This window comes from Dipodomys spectabilis, unplaced genomic scaffold (genome assembly GCF_019054845.1).
Source record: "Dipodomys spectabilis isolate Male_0828 unplaced genomic scaffold, ASM1905484v1 ptg000054l, whole genome shotgun sequence".
NCBI lineage: Eukaryota > Metazoa > Chordata > Mammalia > Rodentia > Heteromyidae > Dipodomys > Dipodomys spectabilis.
Window position 1 is genome coordinate 44,451,037 of NW_024870731.1, and position 23,620 is coordinate 44,474,656.

At 50.2% G+C, this 23,620-nt stretch overlaps 1 protein-coding gene across 1 annotated transcript in view; it reads right to left on the reverse strand.

Moving 5' to 3' along the window:
* Positions 1 to 430: 430 nt before the first annotated feature.
* Positions 431 to 23,620, reverse strand: part of Zxdc (ZXD family zinc finger C) — a 33,566-nt gene continuing 10,376 nt past the window's right edge. The window contains exons 6-10 of the mRNA XM_042679797.1: positions 20,310 to 20,995; positions 18,577 to 18,661; positions 4,553 to 4,722; positions 2,366 to 2,467; positions 431 to 1,115 (exon numbers count right to left, since the gene is read on the reverse strand). Coding sequence (XP_042535731.1) covers positions 1,029 to 1,115; positions 2,366 to 2,467; positions 4,553 to 4,722; positions 18,577 to 18,661; positions 20,310 to 20,995 — 1,130 coding nt within the window. The 3' untranslated portion in view covers positions 431 to 1,028. The remainder of the gene's footprint in view (positions 1,116 to 2,365; positions 2,468 to 4,552; positions 4,723 to 18,576; positions 18,662 to 20,309; positions 20,996 to 23,620) is intronic.

A 23,620-nucleotide genomic window follows, 5' to 3' on the forward strand; every position in this document is an offset into this window, starting at 1 on the left:
GGGTCCTGGAGCAGGTGACTGGTAATGACTCCCCACGAGGGAGCAGGCCCCAGGAGAACCGGCCCAGCCACAGCAGAGACCTGTGGAAAGGCCTCTTCCTAATGACACGTGAAGTTGCTGGGTGGCGGCCATGGAACCTCAGGGAGGAGGGAGGAGACTCAGACGTGACATCTTCCCCAAATGCAATACACAGAAACAGGCAGAGTATGAAGGATTCCAGGTCTGAGGACCAAAACAGCATCCGAACACACACACCAAAAGGCACGAGGCGAAGAGGCTTCTGAGCTACCGTGTCCAGTCCAGTTCCAAATAAATACCAACTCATCTCCCTCCTCAAGACAGGGCGTTACTCTAAAAAGACACACGGACATAGTCTATGCACATCTTCAACCTCAACTACAAAAAGCACTCAAGACAGTCCTACACATAATTTAGAGAAATCAGAACATCACTTTATAAACACTGCCAAATGACTAACAACCTCCAAACACGGCATTTAGAAAAATTACAAGTTTTAACTCCTCCCATCCCAAACTGGGAGCTGCCCTTCTGGTCTAGGAAGAAGGCCCCTGGCCAACGGGTACCGGGACCCCACTCATTTTCCCCCAGGCTGCCCAGCTAGAACATGTGCCAGAACTGGCTTTACTACAGCCTATGGCAAAACCAACACAGACACCATCCAGGCTGCCCACGCTCTCAGAAAAGGAGACGGAACTTGTAGAACACAGGCACAACGCTGTGACCCAGGAACTGGAAGACTCTGGGGGACTAGGAGTTGTACATGAGCAGGGAGCCAGAGCTCTACTCCTTGCAGAGGCCTAATTAACACAAGTGCTACCTAGATCCAAGAGGCCCAGGCGGGCGTTAATGCAGATGCTGGGGGCCGCCCCTGCCTTAAAGGCGATTTCCAAGAAAACTGCAGACTTGGCTGATGAAATGGAAGGAAAGGGTTTTGATAAACGAGTTAGGCTGGAGTTCTGAGCAGGGATGAGGAAGGTGGTCTCGGGCTGGTCAGTCAGCAGCTGTGGTCACTGAAGGTCCTGCAGGTTGATGGTGCTTCTGGGCACATATGGAGCCTCAGGCCCGGTGCTGCCCATGGGTGCTGGAAGGGCCTCCTGCAAAACCAAGCAGAGAGTGAGAAGACAGAGGGAGGAAGGGAAGGGAGGGGAAGGAAGGGAGGAGAAAATGGGGAGGGGGAGGAAAACAGAGGCTTGGCCTGGAGTCTCAGCCCCAGCGTTGAGGACCGAGGAGCCAGCGGCATTACGGCAGCTGAGGTTTCGGTGTGAGCACCATGCAGGAGCTGGGCACGGTGTCCATGGCTGTAGTCCTAGTGACTCAGGAGGCTGAGATCAGAGAATTACCGTTTGACACTAGCCAGGGCAGAAAAGTCTGTGAGACTCTTTATCTCCAATGGCAGAAGTGGAACTGTGGCTCAACTGACGTAGTGCCAGCCTTGAGCAAAAAAGCCAAGTGACACACAAGGGCCTGAGTTCAAAGCCCAGTGCTGGCACAGAAACACGTTCTTCCATCTTCTTTTATCGGCAGGACTGGGAATTTGGACACAGCCTTGTGCTATCACTAGGCAAGCGCTCCGCCGACTTAGCCGTGTCTAGCCTTTTTCCTCCTGTTTTCAGCTTTCATTCCTTGAAGGAAAACTATCAAATATTAAAGAAAAGTGACAAAACGTCCTCAATATTGTACAAATTTTTCTAGATGTTTCCTCGGTCTTGGCGCTTGGCTCAAGTACCCGTGTGCATTTCTGCAGAGCGGCTTGTCTTTGTTTAGTGTCACAACCCTCCTTGCAAATGGGCTGTGGAGAGCAGCCCTGGCCCTGTCTACCAGTGTGTGTGGAGGGCGGGAGAGGGGGAGGGGAAGGGAGGGAGGTGCTGCGGTTCTGTGAAGGCCCATCTGCTGCATCACAGGCGGTGGCGAGAGGCGTGCATGCTGTCCCCGGCTGGCTGGACCCCAGACCCAGCTCCAGAGGGGAGCATCCTCGCTCATCTTCACCCAGGCTGATGAGCAGCTTCATGTCTTGGGCATGATCGGCCTCGTTTCTTTAGGAACGGTCTCGCTAGTGGGTGTGCCAGGCAGAGCAGCGCCAGCAGCTCTGATACGCACTACACACTTCAGGACTGTCTCTCCTCAGCCCCTGATGACTCAGCTCACAAGTTCTCACTACTAAGCGCGAAGTAGCTCGCGAGCAGGTTGCGTCCCACCCTGTCCATCCCCGAGCCAGAGCTGCAGTGATGCGGCTGAGTTTCTGACCTCCTTTCCAAAATGACCCCCAGCGGGGGCCCCACAGAGGCCGCGGGGCAGCCCACCTGCCCAGCCCTGGGGCGCAGCAGCCTTTCAAGACAGAACAGACCTGGAGCACGCAGACGGGCAGGTCCATGGAGAAGCAGGGGTGGAAGGTGGAGGGGTGTGGGCTGAGGGCCAGTGGCAGGACTCCTTCCCCTGAGGGGTCATCCTGGGGAGGAAAACACACACAGAGCTTTCGCGATTGGCCAGCAGCTGTTCCCTCACACCCCTGCCTCCATGCTCGGGAGAGCTGCCCCTGGCACTGCGCAGACGCTGGGCGGCTCTGCTGTCTGCTCCTCACTGGCCTCCCAGACTTGCTCTCCCTCAAGCCTAAGGGGGAGGCTGCCGGTACCCCACCACCTACCCAGAGAGGACCTGGGCCCTGCCTGTGATTGCCATGCACAGGGGCCCCGAGTGCCTTGTATCACAGCCGGCCTCCACCGCCCCGGCCTCCACCGCCCCAGCCTCCACCGCCCCGGCCTCCACCACCCCAGCCTCCACCGCCCCAGCCTCCACCGCCCCGTATCCACCGCCCCGGCCTCCACCGCCCCGGCCTCCACCGCCCCAGCCTCCACCGCCCCAGCCTCCACCGCCCCGTATCCACCGCCCCGGCCTCCACCGCCCCGGCCTCCACCGCCCTGGCCTCCACCGCCCCGTATCCACCGCCCCGGTGCCAGGCAGGTGCTCCATGTCGTCGCCTCCCAGGTGACAGGCGGAGGCCAGGGTTGAAGACACTCACCCAAGACTCCTCTGCCAGGCGGAACAGAGGAGATGGAAGCCCAGGTTCAAGGCTTCTCATCTTTGACTTGCATCCCTTAAAGACACCCCGTGGCTCCCTCTCCCCAGCACTTGGCCGCAAGACCACTTCCTGGCGGTTTCCCCACTTAGCCCCTGCCCACCAGTGGTGTGCCCTCCTCCACTTCTGAGCCAACCCCGGTGGCTGTGCCCTGCATCTCTTCACAAGGCCCAAACCTAGAAGTTTTCTAGGTCATCCATGCAGAGAAGCCTGAGACACCCCCCTCCCAGAGACACCCCCCTCCCACCAAACCACCACCAGCCCCCCAGCCTGGCCCCCCCACGGCCGCCGCCTCACACCTCTGAGCTACTGCAGCCCCGCTCCTTCCCTCCACAAGGATTCCTAGGATTTCAACTTCCTGACTCAGTCTCTAGGCTGCCCAAGTACCAGAACCAGGCCTGCTCTGCACGTCTGCTGCAGTAATCTACAGTCCCAGAGTGATCTGTGAGGAGGGGGTGCCTGTGATTGGGTCAGGTCAGTCAGAACGCCGGTTCTAGTCCCTTCCTTCCCCGCAGTTCTGGCAGAGGCTGGAGTCTGTGTGGTGGCGGGCAGTGCTGGCGGGCGCCACGCACAGGCTGCCGGCCGCAGCTCTGCTGAACCCACAGAGGTGGCTGGCCTGACCTTTCGTGGCTTGCTGAAGTAGCAAAGAAAATGGACACACAGAAACCAAGTCGCCCACTCTGAGCCTGGCGGTGGCACTTGCTGGCACTGGCCGGTGAGCTTTCCTGTGGTGGCAGCCCAGCAAACCCTTCATCTGGTCCTGGCTGCCACGGAATCTGTGGGGGTGGGGGGAGGCGGGGTGCACAGCCAGCCTGGGCTCCCCCAGACTTTGTTGGTACAAGAAAGAGAGGTGTAGCAGGAGGCCCTTGGTCTCTCCCTTGGAGGGGGGGAGACCGGGGAGGGGGTGGCCGGACACAGGCGAATGCAGGGTAAACCCAGTGTGCTGGTCTTAGCCCAGGCGTGGTGACGGGCTGAGATGCAGAACTGGACTTGGGGAAGTCGAGGCAGGGCTGGGGGCGGAGGCGGCCACAGTGGGCCTGGGGATCAGACAGGGTGCGGGGCCTCCACCCGGCCTGCTGTTGGCACGCGGTCCCTTGCTGTACCTGTGTCCTGGGCCCCCATTGTACCTGTGTCCTGGGCCCCCACTGTACCTGTGTTCTGGGCCCCGCTGTACCTGTGTCCTGGGCCCCATTGTACCTGTGTCCTGGGCCCCATTGTACCTGTGTCCTGGGGCCCATTGTACCTGTGTCCTGGGCCCCGCTGTACCTGTGTCCTGGGCCCCCCATTGTACCTGTGTCCTGGGCCCCGCTGTACCTGTGTCCTGGGCCCCCGCTGTACCTGTGTTCTGGGCCCCCCATTGTACCTGTGTTCTGGGCCCCCGCTGTACCTGTGTCCTGGGCCCCATTGTACCTGTGTCCTGGGCCCCCATTGTACCTGTGTTCTGGGCCCCCGCTGTACCTGTGTTCTGGGGCACCGGGCGCCAGGCGCGTCAGCAGCCGAGGCTGGTCCTGGCAGACCTCCGTGGGCCACCGCGGGGCCCTCACAAGCACCCCTGCCGGGACCGGCGTGGAAGGAAGGAGGGCTGTTCTGGCCACTTTCCATTTTTCTTTGAGATGACTCTGAGACTTCTAAAAGCAAACAGATAAAACCAGCACATCCAACATGGGCTCCAGGGTCAGACTCTTGTCCTCCGCCGGGCTGCACCAGAGACCACCACCGCTCCGTTACCTGGCCTTTAGCGGAAACAAATGAGCCTGCCACCATTCCGGTTAGAGAAATTGGAAAACACACCACGGGTCTCTTTGCAGAGCTGGGCTGAAACCCAGGGCTCACAGCTGGAGGGCAGAGCCCACGCCCCAGCCTCTCCCTGCAGCTGCTCGGGGCAGGCAGGAGACTGGAGCAGAACTCTGTACGAAGCACACACGGGGGCCACCGAGGGGGAAGGGAGGAGAGCAAGCGAGCCTTCACTGCGCTCCCTCCCCGGGACTTCCCCCGATTCCCAAATCATCCAGCCAACAGGTTCCTTCCAAAGTCATTATTCATAGGCTTTAGAAACAGGTGTTAGAAAAATACAATGACTGAGGGGGATGTCTGAGGGCCAGGGAAAGCCCCACAGGCTTCAGAGGGCACCTGAGCGGCTGGGGCTCAGCACCGGCTCACCATGAGGCCTCCTTCGAGCGAGGCCCAGGGGTCCTGGTGTCCAGGAGACCATCTCTACCGCCCTTCCTGGAGGCTGGCCACAGCTGTGATGACCGCCCCACAGGGTATTCACACGAGAGTAATTTAATCTGTTGAACTGCAGGCTGGCTTTAAACTGTGATCCTCAGATCTCAGCCTCCTGAGTAAGGAGGATTATAAGGCACGAGACACAGGTTCCCTGCCGTAAAAATGTAAAATGTGCGTGCACTTTAACATGAGTTTGTTACAACTCTGCAGCTGAGCTTCCTTCCTGCAAGGGGGTGCCTGCTGGAGGCCAGGCAGTAAGGCCTGGCTTTAAGGTCACAAGGCCAAGCTTCAAGGTCACACCTGTGTGCTCTTCTTCACATGAAAGTCTCAGTTCTTTTTTTAAATTCTAGAAACTGTACTAAAATATATTTCAAGAAATGCCATAAACCCACTGGTTAACATGGCTTTTTAGGTTCCTTTTTTTTTTTTGTACTGGGGCTTAAACTCAGGGCCTTGTGCTCTTTCCTAGCTTTTTTTTGCTCAGACTAGTGCTCTACCACTTGAACCACAACTTCACTTTTGGCATTTTGTGGGCTAACTGGACATAAGACTCTCATAGACTTTTCTATCTGGGCTGATTTCAAACTATTCTCCTTAGATTTCAGCCTCCTAAGCAGCAAGGATTGTAACCAGTCACTCGTGGCAGTTTTGTATTACTTAAAAAAAAAAGCAGACAAGGCTGGGCACTGGTGACTCCTGCCTGTGGTGCTAGTTACTCAGGAAGCTGAGATCTGAAGATCACCATTCGAAGCCAGCCTGGGCAGGAAAGTTCATGAGACTTTTATCTCCAGTGAGCTACCAAAAAGCTGGAAGTGGAGCTATGGCTCAAGAGATACAGTGCTAGTCTTGAGCAAAAAAAGCTCAAAAACAGGGCCCGAACCCTGTTCAATCCCCAGGACTGGTAGACACACACAAAAGCAGACAAGGTTTAAATGATGCTTGGCTTTGGAGTAAGGTAAGGGCTGCAGGCACAGTGCAGTAGCAGAACATGAACTTAGCAACAACAATGCTAAGACACCATTCCAATTTCCAGCACCAAAACAACAACAACAACAACAACGGAAACAACTCAAGAAAACTTGAGTCATCTCTCTGCTGATTTTGTAACAATTCAATGGCACATGTGTAGGTCCTGTCCTAAGTCACCTATGAAACAAGAGGTGGCAGGCTGTACTCTTTCGCTAAAGATGTTTGGCATGGAGGCCAGTCAATCGTGAAGTTAATTAAGTGCTCAAAATCAATGACAATCCCACTACTACGGTTCAAAGCCAGCCTGGGCAGTAAAGTCCTTGAGACTCTTATCTCCAATTAATCCTAGAAACCTGGAAGTGGTGCTGTGGCTCAAGTGGTAGAGCTCTCACCTGGAGCTGAAGGGTGCAGGGACAGCACTCAAGCCGAGTTCAAGACCCCCGGCTGACAAAAATAAACAATGATCTTTGTTTTAACCCTTGGACTGCTTCATAAGCTGTGGTGTTAACACAAGGGGAAAAAAAGGAGCAAGAGCAGCTCTCTCCATCTGACCTTGCCTGCTGGCCCCAAGCAATTAATGTGTTGGAGAAACAACATCAGAAAAAGACACGTGTCCTGGAGAAGCAAACGCTCGGGAGAAAGGCTCTGCCTGGCACACGTGCTTGCCGCCAAGGAGATACACCTGTGGCAGTCATGCTCCCTTCAAGGAGAAACACCAGGTTTCCAACACACGGCGGAATGCATGCTTTCCTGAAAGGCATGCCCACACGGTGAGCTGTCTCAGAGCCCGGAGCCCAGGTGGTAGCAGTGAAACGCGACACCAGGAGCATCAGGAGCAGACACTTATCACCGTGACAATGTCAGACCTTGCCTTTATCCTATCAAGATATGGACGTCAAGTGCCCAGGGTGTGTCTCCCTCTGGGAGCACCCGCAGTTAGAGCGTGCCCCTCCCTGCCTTTGGCTTGTCTGTCTGCTTGCTCACTCATTCAATAAAGCCCTGCCAGGTTTTCTTGCCATTACAACTTGTCCAGGCATTCTCACTATGTGACCGAGGTGTCAAGGACCCTAAGAGGGGGACTTCACCCCTCACCCACACCCAGTGACGGCAGGTGTCCGCCACACGTGGGCAGCCATGGTGGGCACAGTGCACACGGTCCTCTGGGAGGGATGTGCAGTAGCCCAGGGGGCTCAAAGGGCTTCATTATCCCTCCCCTCCACACCACAGTCTATGGGGCTGCTTGGGGAAGCTCAGAATAGGGCACGGGACCGAGGGGCTTCTCCCCAGCTCCCAGGGACAGGAGACCTGACCCAGGACACTCATGGGTAAAGAATGTCGGACCTTACTTTCACAGCTCTTTATGTGGCAAGCTCCAGTTATCAAAATAACGATGACACTCAACTGGACTCATTCACAAAGAATATGTTCATATTGGAAATGGCGTGACTGGCAAACCCTTAACAAATCAGGGGTTTCTTTAGTCTTGTTTTTTTAGTGCTGGTAACTGGGGCTTGAAGTCAGGGCCTCAGGCTTTTTTTTTTTTTTTTTTTTGAGGGTTATGGGGCCTGAACTCTGGGCCTGGGCGCTGTCCCTCAGCTCTTCAGCTCAAGGCTAGCGCTCTACCATTTGAGCCACAGCGCCACTTCCGGGTTTCTGAGGTGTTTATTGAAGTCTCAAGGCCTTTCCTGCCCAGGCTGGTTTTGAACTGTGATCTTCAGATTCAGCCTCTTGAGTAGTTAGCCACCACACCTAGCTGTAAAGACCCCACCACCATCCTTTTATTGGGGGGGGGTGTCAGTCATGGGGCTGGGGCTCTGGGCCTGGGCGCTGTCCCTCAGCTCTTCAGCTCAAGGCTCTTCCACTTGAGCCATTGCCACTCTCCCTTTCAGGCTCTTACGTAGCTGTTTTGCTCAAGGCTAGCAACCTACCGCTGTAGCCACACCTCCAGTTCTGGCCTTTTGCTTGTTAGCTGGAGGTAAGAAGCTCTTAGATTTGTCTGCCTCAGATCTCAGCCTCCTGTGTAGCTAGGCCATCAGTAGTTTAGCCTGGGTGCTGGAGCTGCAAGGACTGCACAAGGAGAGTGAACCGACACAACCCGTCTGTCCCCTCAAGTTGCCCTCTCCCCCTCGCCACCACCTGGCACATCCAGGCCACTTCAGCGACTCCTCAGCCCACCTTGAGTACCCCAAGCGTCTCTGGGATTCTAAAGGAACCAGACAAAATGGGTAAACAGAGAAGCAGCAAGCGTTTCCCTCAGCTGACCTAATTCAGGACCTTATCGCGCCCAGCAGGCCTGTCACTAGTGATCTGAAAATGTCCTTATTGTAAGACCTATTTTTTTTTATTTTCTTCTTCCCGATTATTCTAACAATCTAAAACATACTATTTTATATAGCAGTAAGACCGTGTTAGTAGCTATTCACGGGTCCTCTTATTACTTGTTTAGGATTTTTGTTGCCGTACTGGGGACTGTTTCTGCTAGCAGGCATTTTCTCACTCAGCACCTCCCTGCAGCCCTTCGGCTTTTACTTCGTCAGGATGCTGTCATTGTCCTGGGACTGTCCTCTCAGTTTGTGATGATCTTGATTCTGCCTTCTCCGTTCTCAGCATCAGGGGTCTGAGCCCCTCCCGGGCTTCCTGTGGGTCTCCTCTCCTCCGTTTGAAGAGCACTCTCTGGTAAACCATCACCACTTCCTTCTTAGCTGGACTCCTCTATACACCATGTATTACTGGACTTCTCTTCAGCCAAGTGGCGAGTAAGTTCCTGACAGCCCCTACCCGCGTGGAACCTTCCGCACCCATCGTGACAGGCCCAGGAAGAAGGATAGGAAACCCGTGACTCACATGTCCACGGTTCTTGGTGTAAAGAGAAGGATTATAACCGTTAGAATGCTAATTTATGGCTGGAGTCCACTTTGCAGCCCATCCTCTGCCGCAAGCTGGTGCTGGGGTGGGCTGAGGGGCAGAGGCCACCCCCATGCTACCAAACCACACGGGCAGGAGGGGCACGTGTGCTCTGGCTCCTTCCCAGTGCCTCCTGGGAAGGGAACACAGGTCTGTTTCCAAGTGAGGACACCAGAGGCTGGGAGAGCTCACACGCTGTCCCTCGAGGAGTCTTTTAATTACACATTGTAGTGGAAATGACCATAACATGCTCACACACACTCACACACGCCATGCGTAGACATGCCCTTCCTCTTTTTTTGAAACTATACATATGAATGTGTCTATCAATAGCTTTTTGTAGACTTACCAGAAACACAAAGTGTGTGGCTTTATTGAAAAACGTGAGTTACAACTATTTCACCACAAGCAGTTCTGCACAGAACACTGGCTGGCACGTGGTACCTTCACGTGGCTCCCTGGGTATTTCTGTACGTCAGATTTCAAAAATAACTAGGATGGGACATTGTGCTTTTTTTTGGGGGGGGGTCTTGGCAGCATCACCAAATGACCCTTTAAAAATGCCAGCTTGAGCGGGCGCCAGTGGCTCACGCCTGTGATCCTAGCTACTCAGGAGGCTGAGATCTGAGGATCATGGTTCAAAGCCAGCCCAGACACAAGTCTGTGAGACTCTTATCTCCAATAAACCACTCAGAAAACTGGAAGTAGTGCTGTGGCTCAAGTGGTAGAGCACTAGCCTTGAGCTGAGGAACAGTGCTCAGGCCCAGAATTTAAGCCCCATGACCGGAAAAAACAATGCCATGAGGCCGCTTTCCCCTTGCAGGCAGGCCTTGGGTCTCCATTCCTGCAAGCCGTCCTGTGTCCCGTCCTCATGTACCCACGAGGCTTCTTCAGCATTTGGATCTGGTGTTGCTTTTGAGCAGATCGGGGCTCACAGACATGCTCACAAGGCATCTCCCTGTAGTTCCCTGGCACGCGCAGCGTGAGGGGGAACAGCAGACTCCCTGGCCAGCCTGCCTATATGATGCTGGGAACGAAACCCTGGGCCCCAGTGGCTGCGTGCACAAAGGGCTGGGTCACGGGATCTCCCTTCTAGGGCCATCGTGAGATCATGTGCCGTCATGTGCCCGCATGTGCACACATGCGTGTACACTGGCTCCGATGATAGCCTCCCAAGAGCCTTGAACTCTTCTTCATTATTCTGTATGGAGTCTCCATTCCTCACCGGAAGGCCAGCGTGCACCACCCCTTCCAGACAAGGCTGATCCTGGGTCTGTCTCTCAGGCACTGGCTCTGCACATAGGGCACCCTGCCACACCTGAGCTGTGGGGACCTCGAGACAGGTCTTAACGGAGCTAAGCCTCCAGCCCGTTTTTTCTTTTTTTGGGCAGTAAGGTTTGAACCCAAGGTTTGAACACGGCACCCTGCTTTTTTTTGCCAGTCCTGGGACTTGAACTCAGGGCCTGGGCATTTTCCCTGAGCTTCTTTTGCTCATGGCTGGCGCTCTATCACTTGAGCCACAGTGCCACTTCCAGCTTTTTCTGTGTATGTGGTACTGAGGAATCGAAGTCAAGCTTCATGTGTGCTAGGTGAGCACTCTACCACTGAGCCCGTCCCAGCCCTGCATCCAGCTTTTTATGGGTTGAGAAGGGGCCCAGGCCAGTCTTGAAGTTAGATCCTCCCAATCTCTGCCTTCCAAGTAGCTAGGATCACAGTCACGAGCCACTGTTCCTGGCTACCAACCATGGTTCTTCCTGTGGAGTGGCCTTGGATTTCAGTCCTTCAGGAAGAGGTGGCGAGCCCTCGACAGGCTTTTTCTTCCTCATAACCATGCCAGTCAATAAGCCCTACTGGCTGTCTTTGAGGCAGTTCCAGAACCTCTCCCCTTGGCAAGTTGCCGCTCTGAACGGACACTCTTATTTCTGTTTGAAAACCACTGATTGCTTTCTTTGCTCCCATGCTGCCTATTAAATGCATATCTGAAAATGTCATTTTCCCCCTTCCAGTGGCTGCTCGACTCTGGCAACTGGGCCCCTCCGCCCTGGCTCCTCTTCTCAGGGTCTCAAGCCCTTTCTGGACTATTTATTGGTTTACATAGAAGGGAAGTTGTCTCCTGGGACAGCCCCCGACGGCTCCCTCACCTCCTGCAGCTGTCAACTTCCATGCGGCCCAGTTCAGATTGCAGCTTCTCACACCCCCGCCCTGGCCGGCTCCACCTCAGCCATCCTTTGGCTCACTCTGTTTACCAGTAGCCTCTGCCGGTCCCCAGCAGCCCGCAGGTGAGAGGATGCCTGTGCTTCTCGCCATCTTCTTGATGCACTGTAGGGAAGGGAGACACCTGTCTCTCATTCAAAATCTGTGTCCTGTTCTTTCAGGTTCTGCCCGGCTGTGAAATTCCCCATGCAGAGCTGGTAACTCGCAGCAGCTGTAAACTGCACTGACTTGTCAGAGGGCTGCCACTGCGTGTGCTTCCTGACTGTCCGCTCCAGCTGATTCTTCTGGGTTTCTAACCAACAGTCAAATCAGCTACACATCATTTGCTTCTTCCTTACAATCTATTTTAGTTCTTTTTCTCGGTTTATTTCAAATGCAAGAACCTTCCAAAGAGACTAAGACACACAGGGTAATACATCTGTGATTCCTGTACAATCCCAAGGACACAGGCGGGAGGCCTTTGGTAGCCGACATCACTGTACGATTCTGTTGAGCTAAAGAATCCTATTTTCTTCATTGATGTCAAGGCCATCAATTGATAACATCAAACAAAATCTCTTGAGAAAATTATTACTAACAAAATTCTTGGGCTGGGAAGGTGGCTCAATGGTAGAGCGCTTGCCTTGTATGCATGAGGCCCTGGGTTCGATTCCTCAGCACCACATAAGAAAAAAGCCGGAAGTGGTGCTGTGGCTCAAGTGGTAGAGTGCTAGCCTTGAGCTGAAGAGCTGAGGGACAGCGCCCAGGCCCAGAGTTCAGGCCCCATGACCAGCCCCCTTCTCCCCAAAATAAAACAAAACAAAAAATTCTTTACTGACCTATGACTGTGATAAATCAGTCCACAGATTTCCTACCAGCTCAAGCTCCAGTTGGGCCAGCATGTACTGGGTATACTAACAGAGCCTAAAACATTTCCATCTGTCCCTGGAAGCCGCCAGTCTGCGGCTCTCCTTTCAACCCTCGGCCAGCACGCACGGCACACATCCTGTGAAAACGACCATCATGAAACACGTGTGAGCCCGTGACATACCCATGTTTCCCACTGCTCATGCTCTCTTTGGATGACCATGATTTGTTTTTCTGGAAATTTACATATTCTGTTGCAAATACTGAAGCTTATTACACAGTTGGGATGATATGACAGCAGTGTTCTTATGCTTTCTCTTTTCTCTGGGTCAAACTGCTCAGGCAGAATTGAAAAGCAGGGGCTGTGCCTACTTAAGGGTACGTTCTGCTTGGCTTACATCAAGTCCTTGAAATCTGAACAGGTGGTTACAGCTAAGTCTGAATCTAAGGCTTCTTGAGGCCTATTCTTTTCCATCTTGAAACAATAGCTAATTGTGCTTGGCTTCCTGTCTTACTGAACTCCAAGGGGTGTGTAGCACTTGCCCCTAGCATCAGCCACGTCCCTGCGTTTGCACGATGTGGAGCGGTCAGCAGCTATGCCCTTGGTGCCTCTCAACATGCACCTGTGTCAGCTCCATCCATCTCCACAAAACTCCTAAGTCACTGCTTTTACACCAGGTTACAAAGGAGAAAATGCACGCGGGCAAGCTACTTTCTCAAGAGTTCAAATTTATAGCTAGATGGCCACCAATTTTTCTATAGCTTGTATTTTTTCTGTTATCCATTTTTCAGTGGGCTTTCTTTTTGGAGGGGGGTGGGTCATAGGGCCTGAACTCTGGGCCTGGGTGCTGTCCCTCAGCTCTTCAGCTCAAGGCTAGCACTGGTACTTGAGCCACAGTGCCACTTCCAGTTTTCTGGTGGTTAATTGAAGATAAGAGTCTCACGGCCTTCTCTGCCCAGGCTGACTGGGATCCCTAGATCTCAGCCTCCTGAGTAACTAGGATTATAAGCGTGAGCCACCGATGCCTGGCTTCTTTTGCTTTTTAAGTAATTTTCATTTTGCCCCTTACAACACTATGTGGAAAGCACAGCACCATCAAGCTTGTGTTCTCAGAGAAACTTTGTTGTTTTCCCCATTTCCTAATTTCATGAACATGCTATGGACATGTGACAGGATCTATCAAATCAACATTAATCCCATTAACAAATATCCTCCACAGCCTCATTTTTTTCTGCTGGATCTGATCTGAAAACAATCAGATGAATGAGTCACTATAAGGTGTTATTCATCTAATTCTCCTAGATTTCTATCAGTTTTTATTTATGCTGATATCCTAAGTTTTCAGTTGAGCATTCATACAATCCTGGGTCTAGAGCTCAGCTGTGATTACACATGAACAACCCAAACAGGGAGCATCTTCACTGTCCCAATTCCTTGAATTCCACAACTTTTCATGTTAATGTAAACCAGGGTTTGTTCTGCTTTACCATTATTTCTTCCCCGGTATTTCCATACAAGGCACAGCTCTTCCGGACAGCAGCATGTACTTGGGATTTTGCTTTGGGACATACCGCATCCTGGACTCTTGGCAGGAGAATGAGATGTATTTGTGTTCACAGTGACATGCATTTCCTCAGGTTTCTGTTTCAGTGTGTCTTGCTGCTAACTGTCCCTTTTGGTGAGCATTATGGTATAATACAGCCATTTATAGTTCTGAAGTGGGTATCATTTTTTTGTTTTAGAAGTCCTTTTGATGGCAATTTAAAGAATAAACGCGGGCATTCTTATGAAGATGAGTTGTTCTGATGGGTGGAGCTCTATGTGAGATGCAGCAACCAGTAGCCTCTCATTCCTACACTTACCATGGGAGCTCCACAGCAGCACCGCAGGTGAACACATGCAGGAATGAAGTCTTGCCTGTGTTGATGGCTGCATTCCACTAACAATGCAATTTCACTGTGCGACTCCTATTCTCGACTGACTGTGCAGTCCATTCACAATCTCGAAATTCAAGGACCTCCAAAAAACTAAAATTTCCCCCTAAATTTGGGGCCAACATTTAGCAGCAAAACTGATAAGAAGCTGCTAACAGTCTTATTTCAGCCCACTTAGATGAATATATTTTACTAAGTGCAATGCATTAACAGACTCAGCTTGTGGGTTAGTATGGGTAACCACAGCCTCGACCACTGGCAGCACTGTGCAGAGGAGGTGGGCGGCACAAAGCACATCTAAGGATTCATATCCTGACCTGAATGCCATTCTCCAAGAAAGTAACCAGAGTCCTCTGGAGAAGTGGCTGATACTATCTGGGCAGGACAAATATAAGGTGAGCTGGGGGGTGCCAGGAAGAAAGTATTAAAAAAAAAAAAAAAGAAAAAAGAAAAAAGGCAAGCCAAGACAAGAACACAGACAAAAGCCACTGGACACTACGAAATAAATGCTAATAGAGTATTGATTACAACCTGAAGAGTAACAAGAATACCTCTGAGTTCATACTGACACTAGTAGAGTGCATAATAAGTGGGAAGGCAGAGCCAGCTCTTCATAAAGAAGAGTTCTAATTAATATTAAGTGCCTGAAAATGAGAGGAAGACAAAGTCATCAGAACACAATGGTAACACCACAATAAAACCCACTGTTGTATTAGATCTCAGTAGGAAGTTTAAAGAGAAATGGGGTATGTGCAGGGTCCCACTGACCCCTAAGAGCAGGTGACTGAAAGGACCTTGGTACACCTGCCTCGTAAGAATGTCTTTGTTTCCCTGGGGCCACACTAGACAGCCAATGCCAACAGTGCACAGGAAGTGCACAGTGCAAAGCCCTCATCACACAACCGATCCCGCTGAGCACTGGACAGCTCGCTGCAGACAGGTCTCCCAGCTGGCGGTCCTGTGTACCAGCACACTGTTTGCACGGCCAGGGGAGGACCACTGGGAAGCTTTGAGCTGGGAGGATCTGGCCCAAAGCCCTTTCCCAAGATGGCTTCAGTCTGTGTCCCTTCACTGCAGCAAGCCAAGTACAACAGCTTTGGTGAGCTCTGTGGATGCTAGAGAATGACTGATTCTAAGGGTGTGCTTGGGGGCCCCCCTTTGCACACTATCTCAGATGATCTGGCTCAGGATAGCCACGTACTGTAAGGGAAGAGCGTTTCCACCATAGGAAGCACACAGGTACCACCTCTGCTAGGACTGCAAGTCAACACGGTGGTATCACTAACTCCAACAGATCACGAGAGCACATCAAGAGACCTACACAGAGAGCTGGTCCACAGAGCAATGGAGCCAGCCTCTTCAAAGGCATCACAATAGGCAAGGAGGGCTGAGCTTGAGGAGTCCAGCGAGCCCCGACAAGAGGACATGAGTGAGGAGCAGGATGGGCCCAGGGCAGACAAGGACAATACGCATGCCTGGTTAGAGCAAGGCGAGCCCCTCCTTAGCTCCAGGGCTGTGGTAAGGAAGCTCTCAGCTTTGGTGTATGACGGCACCACGGGCAGGAGGCTAGGCTGGGCCACGGGCATCCCAGCTAGGAACACAGAGGCATGATAACAGAGTACTGCCATTCATGGAAACATGTTTTCTTGTAGTCTTAAATCACAGCAAATAAGAGGCCGGGAGAAAAGAAAAGCACAGCTGGCCCTGCGGACTCTGTTAAAGGAACCCTTGCCTCCATGTGGATTGGTCACAGTTCTTCTCAAGTCTGTGGTGGCGAAGCCAAGCGTTCTAATTGCCTTCACACAAGAAGCCAGGAGCCGCAACTCTACTTCTCTTAAAAAGTCTGTAAAATGCTTAGGGCAATGAGTAAATTCCAACACTTGCATCACCACTGGAAGATGCTAAGAAACCAAGTCTTGATACTTGATTTAAAAAAAGACTCATCTGGATGCCAGGAGCTCATGCCTGTAATCCTAGCTACTCAGATAGTTCAAACCTGGAGGATCAAGGCTTGAGACTATCACCAAGTTTAAGACTCTATCCCCAAAAGAACCAGCAAAAAACCAATTTGGAGACATGGCTCAAGTAGTAGAGTACCAGCCAAGCAAACAAGCTGAGCAAGCACAAGGCTGAGTTTAAACCCCAATACTGGCAATACAATAAAATAAAAAAGGCTCCAATATCCCCACTTTCTGATATGAATTATAGCTCAAAGGGGAAGAACTGACAAGTTGCTTTTTCTGTGAGTACTTTACATAATAAACAGAGAAGTGCAGAATTAGAGCACCATTTCTCTGCACAACCCAACTGGTGAGGCTGAGTGCAGATCACAGCGACTGCTACCGCTATAGGACAGGGCCTCTGGGGAGTGCCCAGCATCACTGAGAAGGGATTTTATTGTCCCACTCCAAGCATGAAGATGCAACTACCAATGTGCAGGACACACACACACACAATAGAGAAACGTACTCAAGTATGTCACAGTGAGGCAATCAACAAAAGCCTCCCCACCAAACTAAGTCAGCTGTTTGCGACAAGCCCGAGAGAGGAGACTGACAGCTGTAGAACAAACCCAACAGCTGAAAGGGATGCAGGAGACTCCAACAGATTTATCAAAGTTCTTTTCATGATCTGAGTGATGGTGGTTCATGCCTGTAATCCCAGCTAGTTAGGAGGCTGAGATCTAGAGGATCACAGCTCAGAGCCAGCCTGGGCAGAAAAGGCCTCAAAGTCCACCTCCAATTAGCCAACAAAAAAAAAGCCTGGCTGGAGACATGGTACAAATAGTAGTGTGCCAGGAGTAAGCAAGACAATGAGTGTAAAGCCCCTGAGTCCAAGCCCTGGTATTGGCAAAAAATTAATATATATATATATATATATATATGGCATTTGAGACAACTAAAATCTGAACATTTGCTAGATTTTAATATGAAAGGTAAAAGTGGCAACAGTACATGACTATGGTTTTTAGATGTCCTTTTGGTTTTTTTTTTGGGTCCGGTCGTGGGGCCTGAGCTCTGGGCCTGGGCGCTGGCCCTCAGCTCTTCAGCTCAAGGCTAGTGCTCTACCACTTGAGCCACACCGCCGCTTCCGGCTTTTTTCTTTTTGCTTATGTGGTGCTGAGGAATCGAACCCAGAGCCTCATGCATGCAAGGCAAGCACTCTACCACTGAGCCACCTTCCTGGCCCTACAAGTCCTTATTTTTTAAAGATAATCCTAAACATGAATGAAAACAGTAATTAAAAAAAAAATCTTACCATCTGTGTTGACACTACACCAACATAATGCAGTGAGCAGAACACATGCTGAGCACCTGAATGTTACGAAATTCTTTTCTGCAAGTTCATAATTTTCTATCACGTTCAACAGAGGCATTTAGTTTCTACGTGAACTTTGCTTACTTTGACTGCCACATTTTCTTCTACTGAAACCTCTAAGTTCTATGCTGGTACTTGATAAACTATAGAGGGCTCCTTTCCTAAATCACAACACATATACAACAGTTACTTCAAGATCACAACAGCTACTACAGGATGACAGCACTCACATACAACAGTTACTGTAAGAATTTGCTTTGAGAAATCTCATTAACAAAAATAGTTATTGTAGTCTTCTTTAACATTTTTTCTTTTTTCCTGAGAAAGTCTCACTTTATAGCCTAATTTGGCCTCAAGCTCGTAATCCTCATGTCTCTAACTCCTGAATGTTAGAATTACAGGTGTGAGAGGCTGGCCTAGAGTTATTTAAAATAATAAGCTATCATATCGCTAAGAATAGAAACAAGACATAAAATTAAACCCCAATCCTACACACCCATTAAATTTTAAATGTAAGAGATGAATGGAATGTATCAAACATAATATATTGACGTAACAATATTTCAAAATGGCTTTCCAGTTTTCTTTAAGACTGTGTCCCATATTTAATTTTCAGAAGGGATGGGTGTATGTATATATAAGGCTACAGATGACCAGGCTTTACTTAGCCCACTTGTTTTGTTATTAAGTTGTGACCCTGGCTATCTGTCACCAACCTGGAGCCACCATGCTAGATGAATACGCTGGCTTGCCACTCAGCGACCCCTCCCACCAGCCGCCCTTCTGACAGACACATGGCCGCCTCATTTATCCTGGAGCCCTTCTGGGCCACTTACACCTGGGGTTGAAGCCCTACCTGCCACAGAGCTGTTGGTAAACCAAGCATATTCACATAGGCTGGCGATCTGCTTACTGTTTATCTTAAGCCCACACAGAGCTGGAGCTGACAAAAGGACATTCTGAGCATAAAACCAAGAACATGCGAATGCCTGTTCCGAGTGCCTCCTAGACCTGAGCATGACACAAGAGACGCAGCCCCTGGGCACCAGCACTGCAGCGCCCAGCCTCACCTGCATCGCTCCCAGCTCCTTTCTGCTTTTTTTTCTTGACTAGTTGAATGGCTCGGTAATCAGTTCTTGCTGAGCCCCCACTCTCCTGGGACCAAAGAAAAGCGTGTCAGTCACTTGATCTACACAGTAAAGGAAGGCAGCAAGGGGACTACAGAAATGTCTTAAGCCTGTTCTGGACACCTTGGAGCTCCAGTAAGCACATCAGCGCCTCCACCAAAGGCACAGAGACAAACACTACATTCAGTTGCAGAGTGAGAACAACATACATAACTTCATTATCTGGAGAACTAAAGTTTATTTCTCCAATTGTATTAAAATATTTTACATAAAAACTATTATAAAATAAACTGCTTACTTTCCAACTTTTTCAGTACACGGGCTTCCCTTAGTGCTAAGATTAAGATAAGTCATGACAGCCTGCCCCAAGGATTCGCACTGTCCACAACCTTGACCAGCAAGTAGGGAGGTGTTAATGGTAGAGGCCACACTCCATCTTTCTCTCCCACACCCAAAGAGTAAACATGTCACTGAATTCAGCTAGCTGACTCAGGGAGCCAAACAGAATCCACACAGTGAACTGCGGAAATTGGTGTACAATTCATAAGAAAAAGGCTTTCATTCTTATCACCAGAGAGGAAAAGAAAGCCCTCTATAGCTCAGGACATAACTGTAACCCATTCACTACACACCATTTGTACTCAGAGAAGCTAGGGAGCCCAGCATCACACAGCTAGCGAGACAATGAACAAGGAGTGAGGACTGAGTTCCCATGGGCTCTTCTGTCTCCATCCACAGTTAAGCCCAAGTGCTTGGTTCCCAAGGGATCCAGTGCAGGGGACTGGCTTCCTATGCAGCTCTGACCTGCGGACACCTTCCATCTCTGCTAGCCACTTGGTGCCTTTCAACCACGTAGCGAGCCAAAGCACATGCTAGCAAGTGTGGCTTTGCCACAAGCTAGCAGCTGGGATCAGAGAGACTATGCTTCTCTCAAAGACGAACTAGAGGCTGGCTCCACACCTGATCTGAACACGGAAGACTAACATTTTAAGGTGTAGGAAAATGAGTGAACATTTTAAGAACAATGTCACCCACAAAATCTAGCCACACCACAAAGGCAGATCCTGCATGATCATTTCCACTGCAGACTTAGGAAAGGCAAAACTCTCTCCAAGAATCAGTAAACTACATTAAATGTATCGCTGATATAAATACAATTGTAGTAACTGTCCAGCCTCAATCTTGGAATAGTCATCTATAACTCTCCAAGATCAAGGGTTCATACATCACTTAACTTTTTTTTAATTCTAACTAAAAAAAAATATTTTGGCATGTTTAAAATTTTTCATTGAACCTTAGTTTATGCTGCAATTCTTCCTCTTTTACGACTTGTCATTATGTAAAGCACACAGAGAGAAAACATTTCAACATTATGAAATGTACCAAGAATTTTCAAAAAAAAACACATTGTCACAGATTCACACAACTAAAAGGGACCTTAAAAGACATGTAGCCAAATCCCCTTATTTTAGAAATAACTGAGAATTTAAGGCTCAAATAGGTTGATTTGCACAAGGTCATTAGTCAGTTCCAGATTTCCAGACTTATAGCCCAGGGCTCTGTCCTTTTGCAAACCAGTAAGGAGAGTCTGCATAGAAAGGTTTGGTTCCCAGTATCCTTAGAACTGAGTGACAGAAGTGAGCTATGAGCTGGGGACTGAACAGAGTGCTTCATACCAAGTAGAGGAGGCCGGTGCCTGCACCGGGCGCTGTGTCTTTCTGAGCACTGTGCCCCTCTGCTGGGCTGGAGAGCACAGACAGGGGCAGCACTTGACTTTCTTCATGTTGCCTGGCCACCGTGGGGACAGGAAGTGAGTCATGCTCCATCTTGATTGGAGCCAGCAGTTCTGGAACACTGAGAGTCTCTTGGGAGGTACTTGAAGAGGCTGGTGTGGTGACAGGTACTAAGTTACTAGTGGAGGTCAAAACGGATGTGTCTTGAGCTAGGTTCTTCATTGGCAAAGCCACCAAGCAGCCTACTGCTCCTGAGCTCATGGCTTGTACCTCATCTGCACCGAAGCTGCCTGGCTGGAGGACTGTGGCTGCTGTCCCAAGAACCAGAGGGCTGTCCAGACTTGAATGAATATCACTGTGGGCCACCAGAACCAGAGGGTCCATGGGCCCTAAGGAACTATTATTTGTAGGAAGACTTGCTCCCAGAGAGGTGCTCACAGAAGTAACATCAATGGTCAGGATCCCAGAGTTCAGTGCCTCGTCTGACGCACCTGCTGAGCTGCTCCCTTGGGCAGGTGTGTCAGAGAAAAGAGCTGCTAGGTCTATGTTGCTGAGCTCACTTTGGCTGGGGCTGTTCAGCTCGCTGCTAGGCGTGAGGGAACTTGGAGCTTCCAGCTGAGGTACGAGATCTGCAAAAGGAACGAATATTCCAGTTACTCAGGACCTCAGAGGATTAAGAAATGCTGCTGAATCTCATGGTAGTAGCATGCAACCCCTCAAGTCAACACTGGCTCCGCTTCCTCTGGACTCTACTAGTAGTTTATCCCAAACATCCCGCTGGTTGCACAGTACTAGCAACTAACTGATAGATGATAGGAAAAGGGATGCTTGAAGACAGGTTAGGCGCTTCAAATCCTCAGGCCCACAGCGATTTCTCTGGACCATCTCGGGGCAAATCAAGGAGAATAAGGTTGGGTGAGTGGAAAGCTTCAGTTCTAGGCAAATGCACAGACTTTAGGCTTTCTCAGGTGCCCAGAAGACGGGCCCCCTTCCCATCACAGGTCCATCCTCTAATTCCCTCCCTTCTCACAGAGTTAGTCTGACTCACCTGCTCCAGTAGCACCCAGCAGTGCCAGGCCCTTACTCAAAATGAGGGGATTACAGAAACAGTTCTAACAAACCCTTCTTCAGCTGGAGTCTTTGAAGTAATTATTTATTACTCAATAAACCACTCTGAATAATCAGAAAACCCTTGGGAGAATTACAAACATAAATATACTTCAAAAAGTTTTAGGGTGGCACAGTGGCTCACGCCTATAATCCTAGCTACTTAGAAGGCTGAGATCTGAGGATCACAGTTTGAAGTCAGCCCACCAGAAAAGTCCCATGAAACACTTATCTCCAATAAACTACTCAGAAAAGGCTGGAAGTGGTACTGTGGCTCCAATGGTAGAGCGCTAGCCTTAAATACAAAGAAGATCAGGGACAGTGCCCACGCCCTGAGTTCAAGCCCCACGACCGGCAAAAAAAAAGTTTTAGGGCTGAAGACATGGCTCAAGGGTAGAGCACTTATCTAGGCCCAAGGCTCTGGTCAATTCCTTAGTACCAGGGGAAAAAAAAACCACTGATGAACATTCTAGATGAGGTTTATCGACACATACGTGTCAAGTACCCCAAACTGAAAGAAAGATATAAGCACTGAGCAAACATAATTGGAACACAATGAGCCAGGGCAGAGTCCAACAAAGCTTTGATGCTAAACTGTGGCATGCTAAGTGTACAGGCACTTGGCAGAAGGAGAAGCTTTCTGGTTCTGCTCCTTCCACACCAACTGTCACTAACCACCAACTTCTACTTTCCAAAGGCAGATAACCACTTAGATGCATGCTGTAATCTACTCTAGACAAAACAAAAAAAAAGAAACAAATTTAGAACTTTTTTAGTTGTCACATTAAAAAATTTCATAAATAAATAATGGAGCATTTTAGAAGTAGCAATATTTTTGAGAAATTCTAATTGTAAACCTATCACTTACTCAAAAACTACCTTGAGGATTCAACTGACTGTGAAATTAAGAACAATCTCAGTGTGAACAAGGTCACCAATTTATATTAATTTTTTTGCCAGCCACTTATTGATTCCATAAACGTCACCTAGAGAGCTGACATGTGCGAGGACACACATGGACACCAGCAAATGGCCTAAGAGCATCAAGAGCAAATGCTGAGGGTCACAGGCATGAGAGTAAGGAGATCCCAGCTCAGGTCCGGGCTCAGGTCCTTCCTACTCTTGTGAACCTGGTCTTTGTCCAGACATCAGAACAGGGCCACCAGGAAGGTGAACTGAACCTAAGGGCCTGGTGCAACCCCACAGTAAGCAGGTGTTGAGAGTTCCTGACTGCCCTGACAGCTGCCAAGAGGAGGTACAGCGTAAGCATGAGACTGGAAGCACAGGGTGTTATTAAAGGAGAGCTTACAAACAGCCGGAGAGTTTAAAGTGAACTCATCAGAGCAGCCCTGAGCCTGTCAGCTCCTGTACTGGTCAGGCTAGAACAAGGGAGAGGAAAGGATGTTGTGAGCCATGGTATCTGAGAGCATAGGCAGAGGTGGAGAGAGGGACCCGAGGACAGAGGCCTGCACGAGCAACTACAACACCGACTTCATCAGGCAAGGCACGTGCGATAACCACCAGGAAACTTCTTCAAGGACAAGGCAGAATGGCAACTGCTGAGAACTGTGACAGGCTGATGTCCAAGTGTCACTGAAATGAAGAAGAGGACAGACAGAAACCTTCACTGAGCTCCACCCGTACAGAACTCCCTGATAGGCACTGTAGCATCAGAACTCCGCACTAGACATGGACATGCCACATCAGAACTCTGCACCAGACACTCTCACATCAGAACCCCGCACTAGACACTCTAACGTCAGAACCTCGCACTAGACACTCTAACATCAGAACCCCTCACTAGACAGACATCTAACATCAGACCTCTGCACCAGGCACTGCACATCAGAACTCTGCACTAGACACTCTCACATCAGACCTCTGCACCAGGCACCGCACATCAGAACCCCACAGTAGACACTCTCACATCAGAACTCTGCACCAGGCACTGCACATCAGAACTCCGCAGTAGGAGACACTTTACGTCAGAACTCTGCAAGAGGCACTTTTGCAAGATACTTCATTCCATCAGCTACTGGTTCCCAACTCAGGAACCTCAACTGGGAAGAAACTGTGCCTGTGGCGGCTGTTCTGCTTCCGCCATGCCTCCAGGCCATAGTGAGGGCTGAGTTAGACTCACCTGGTCT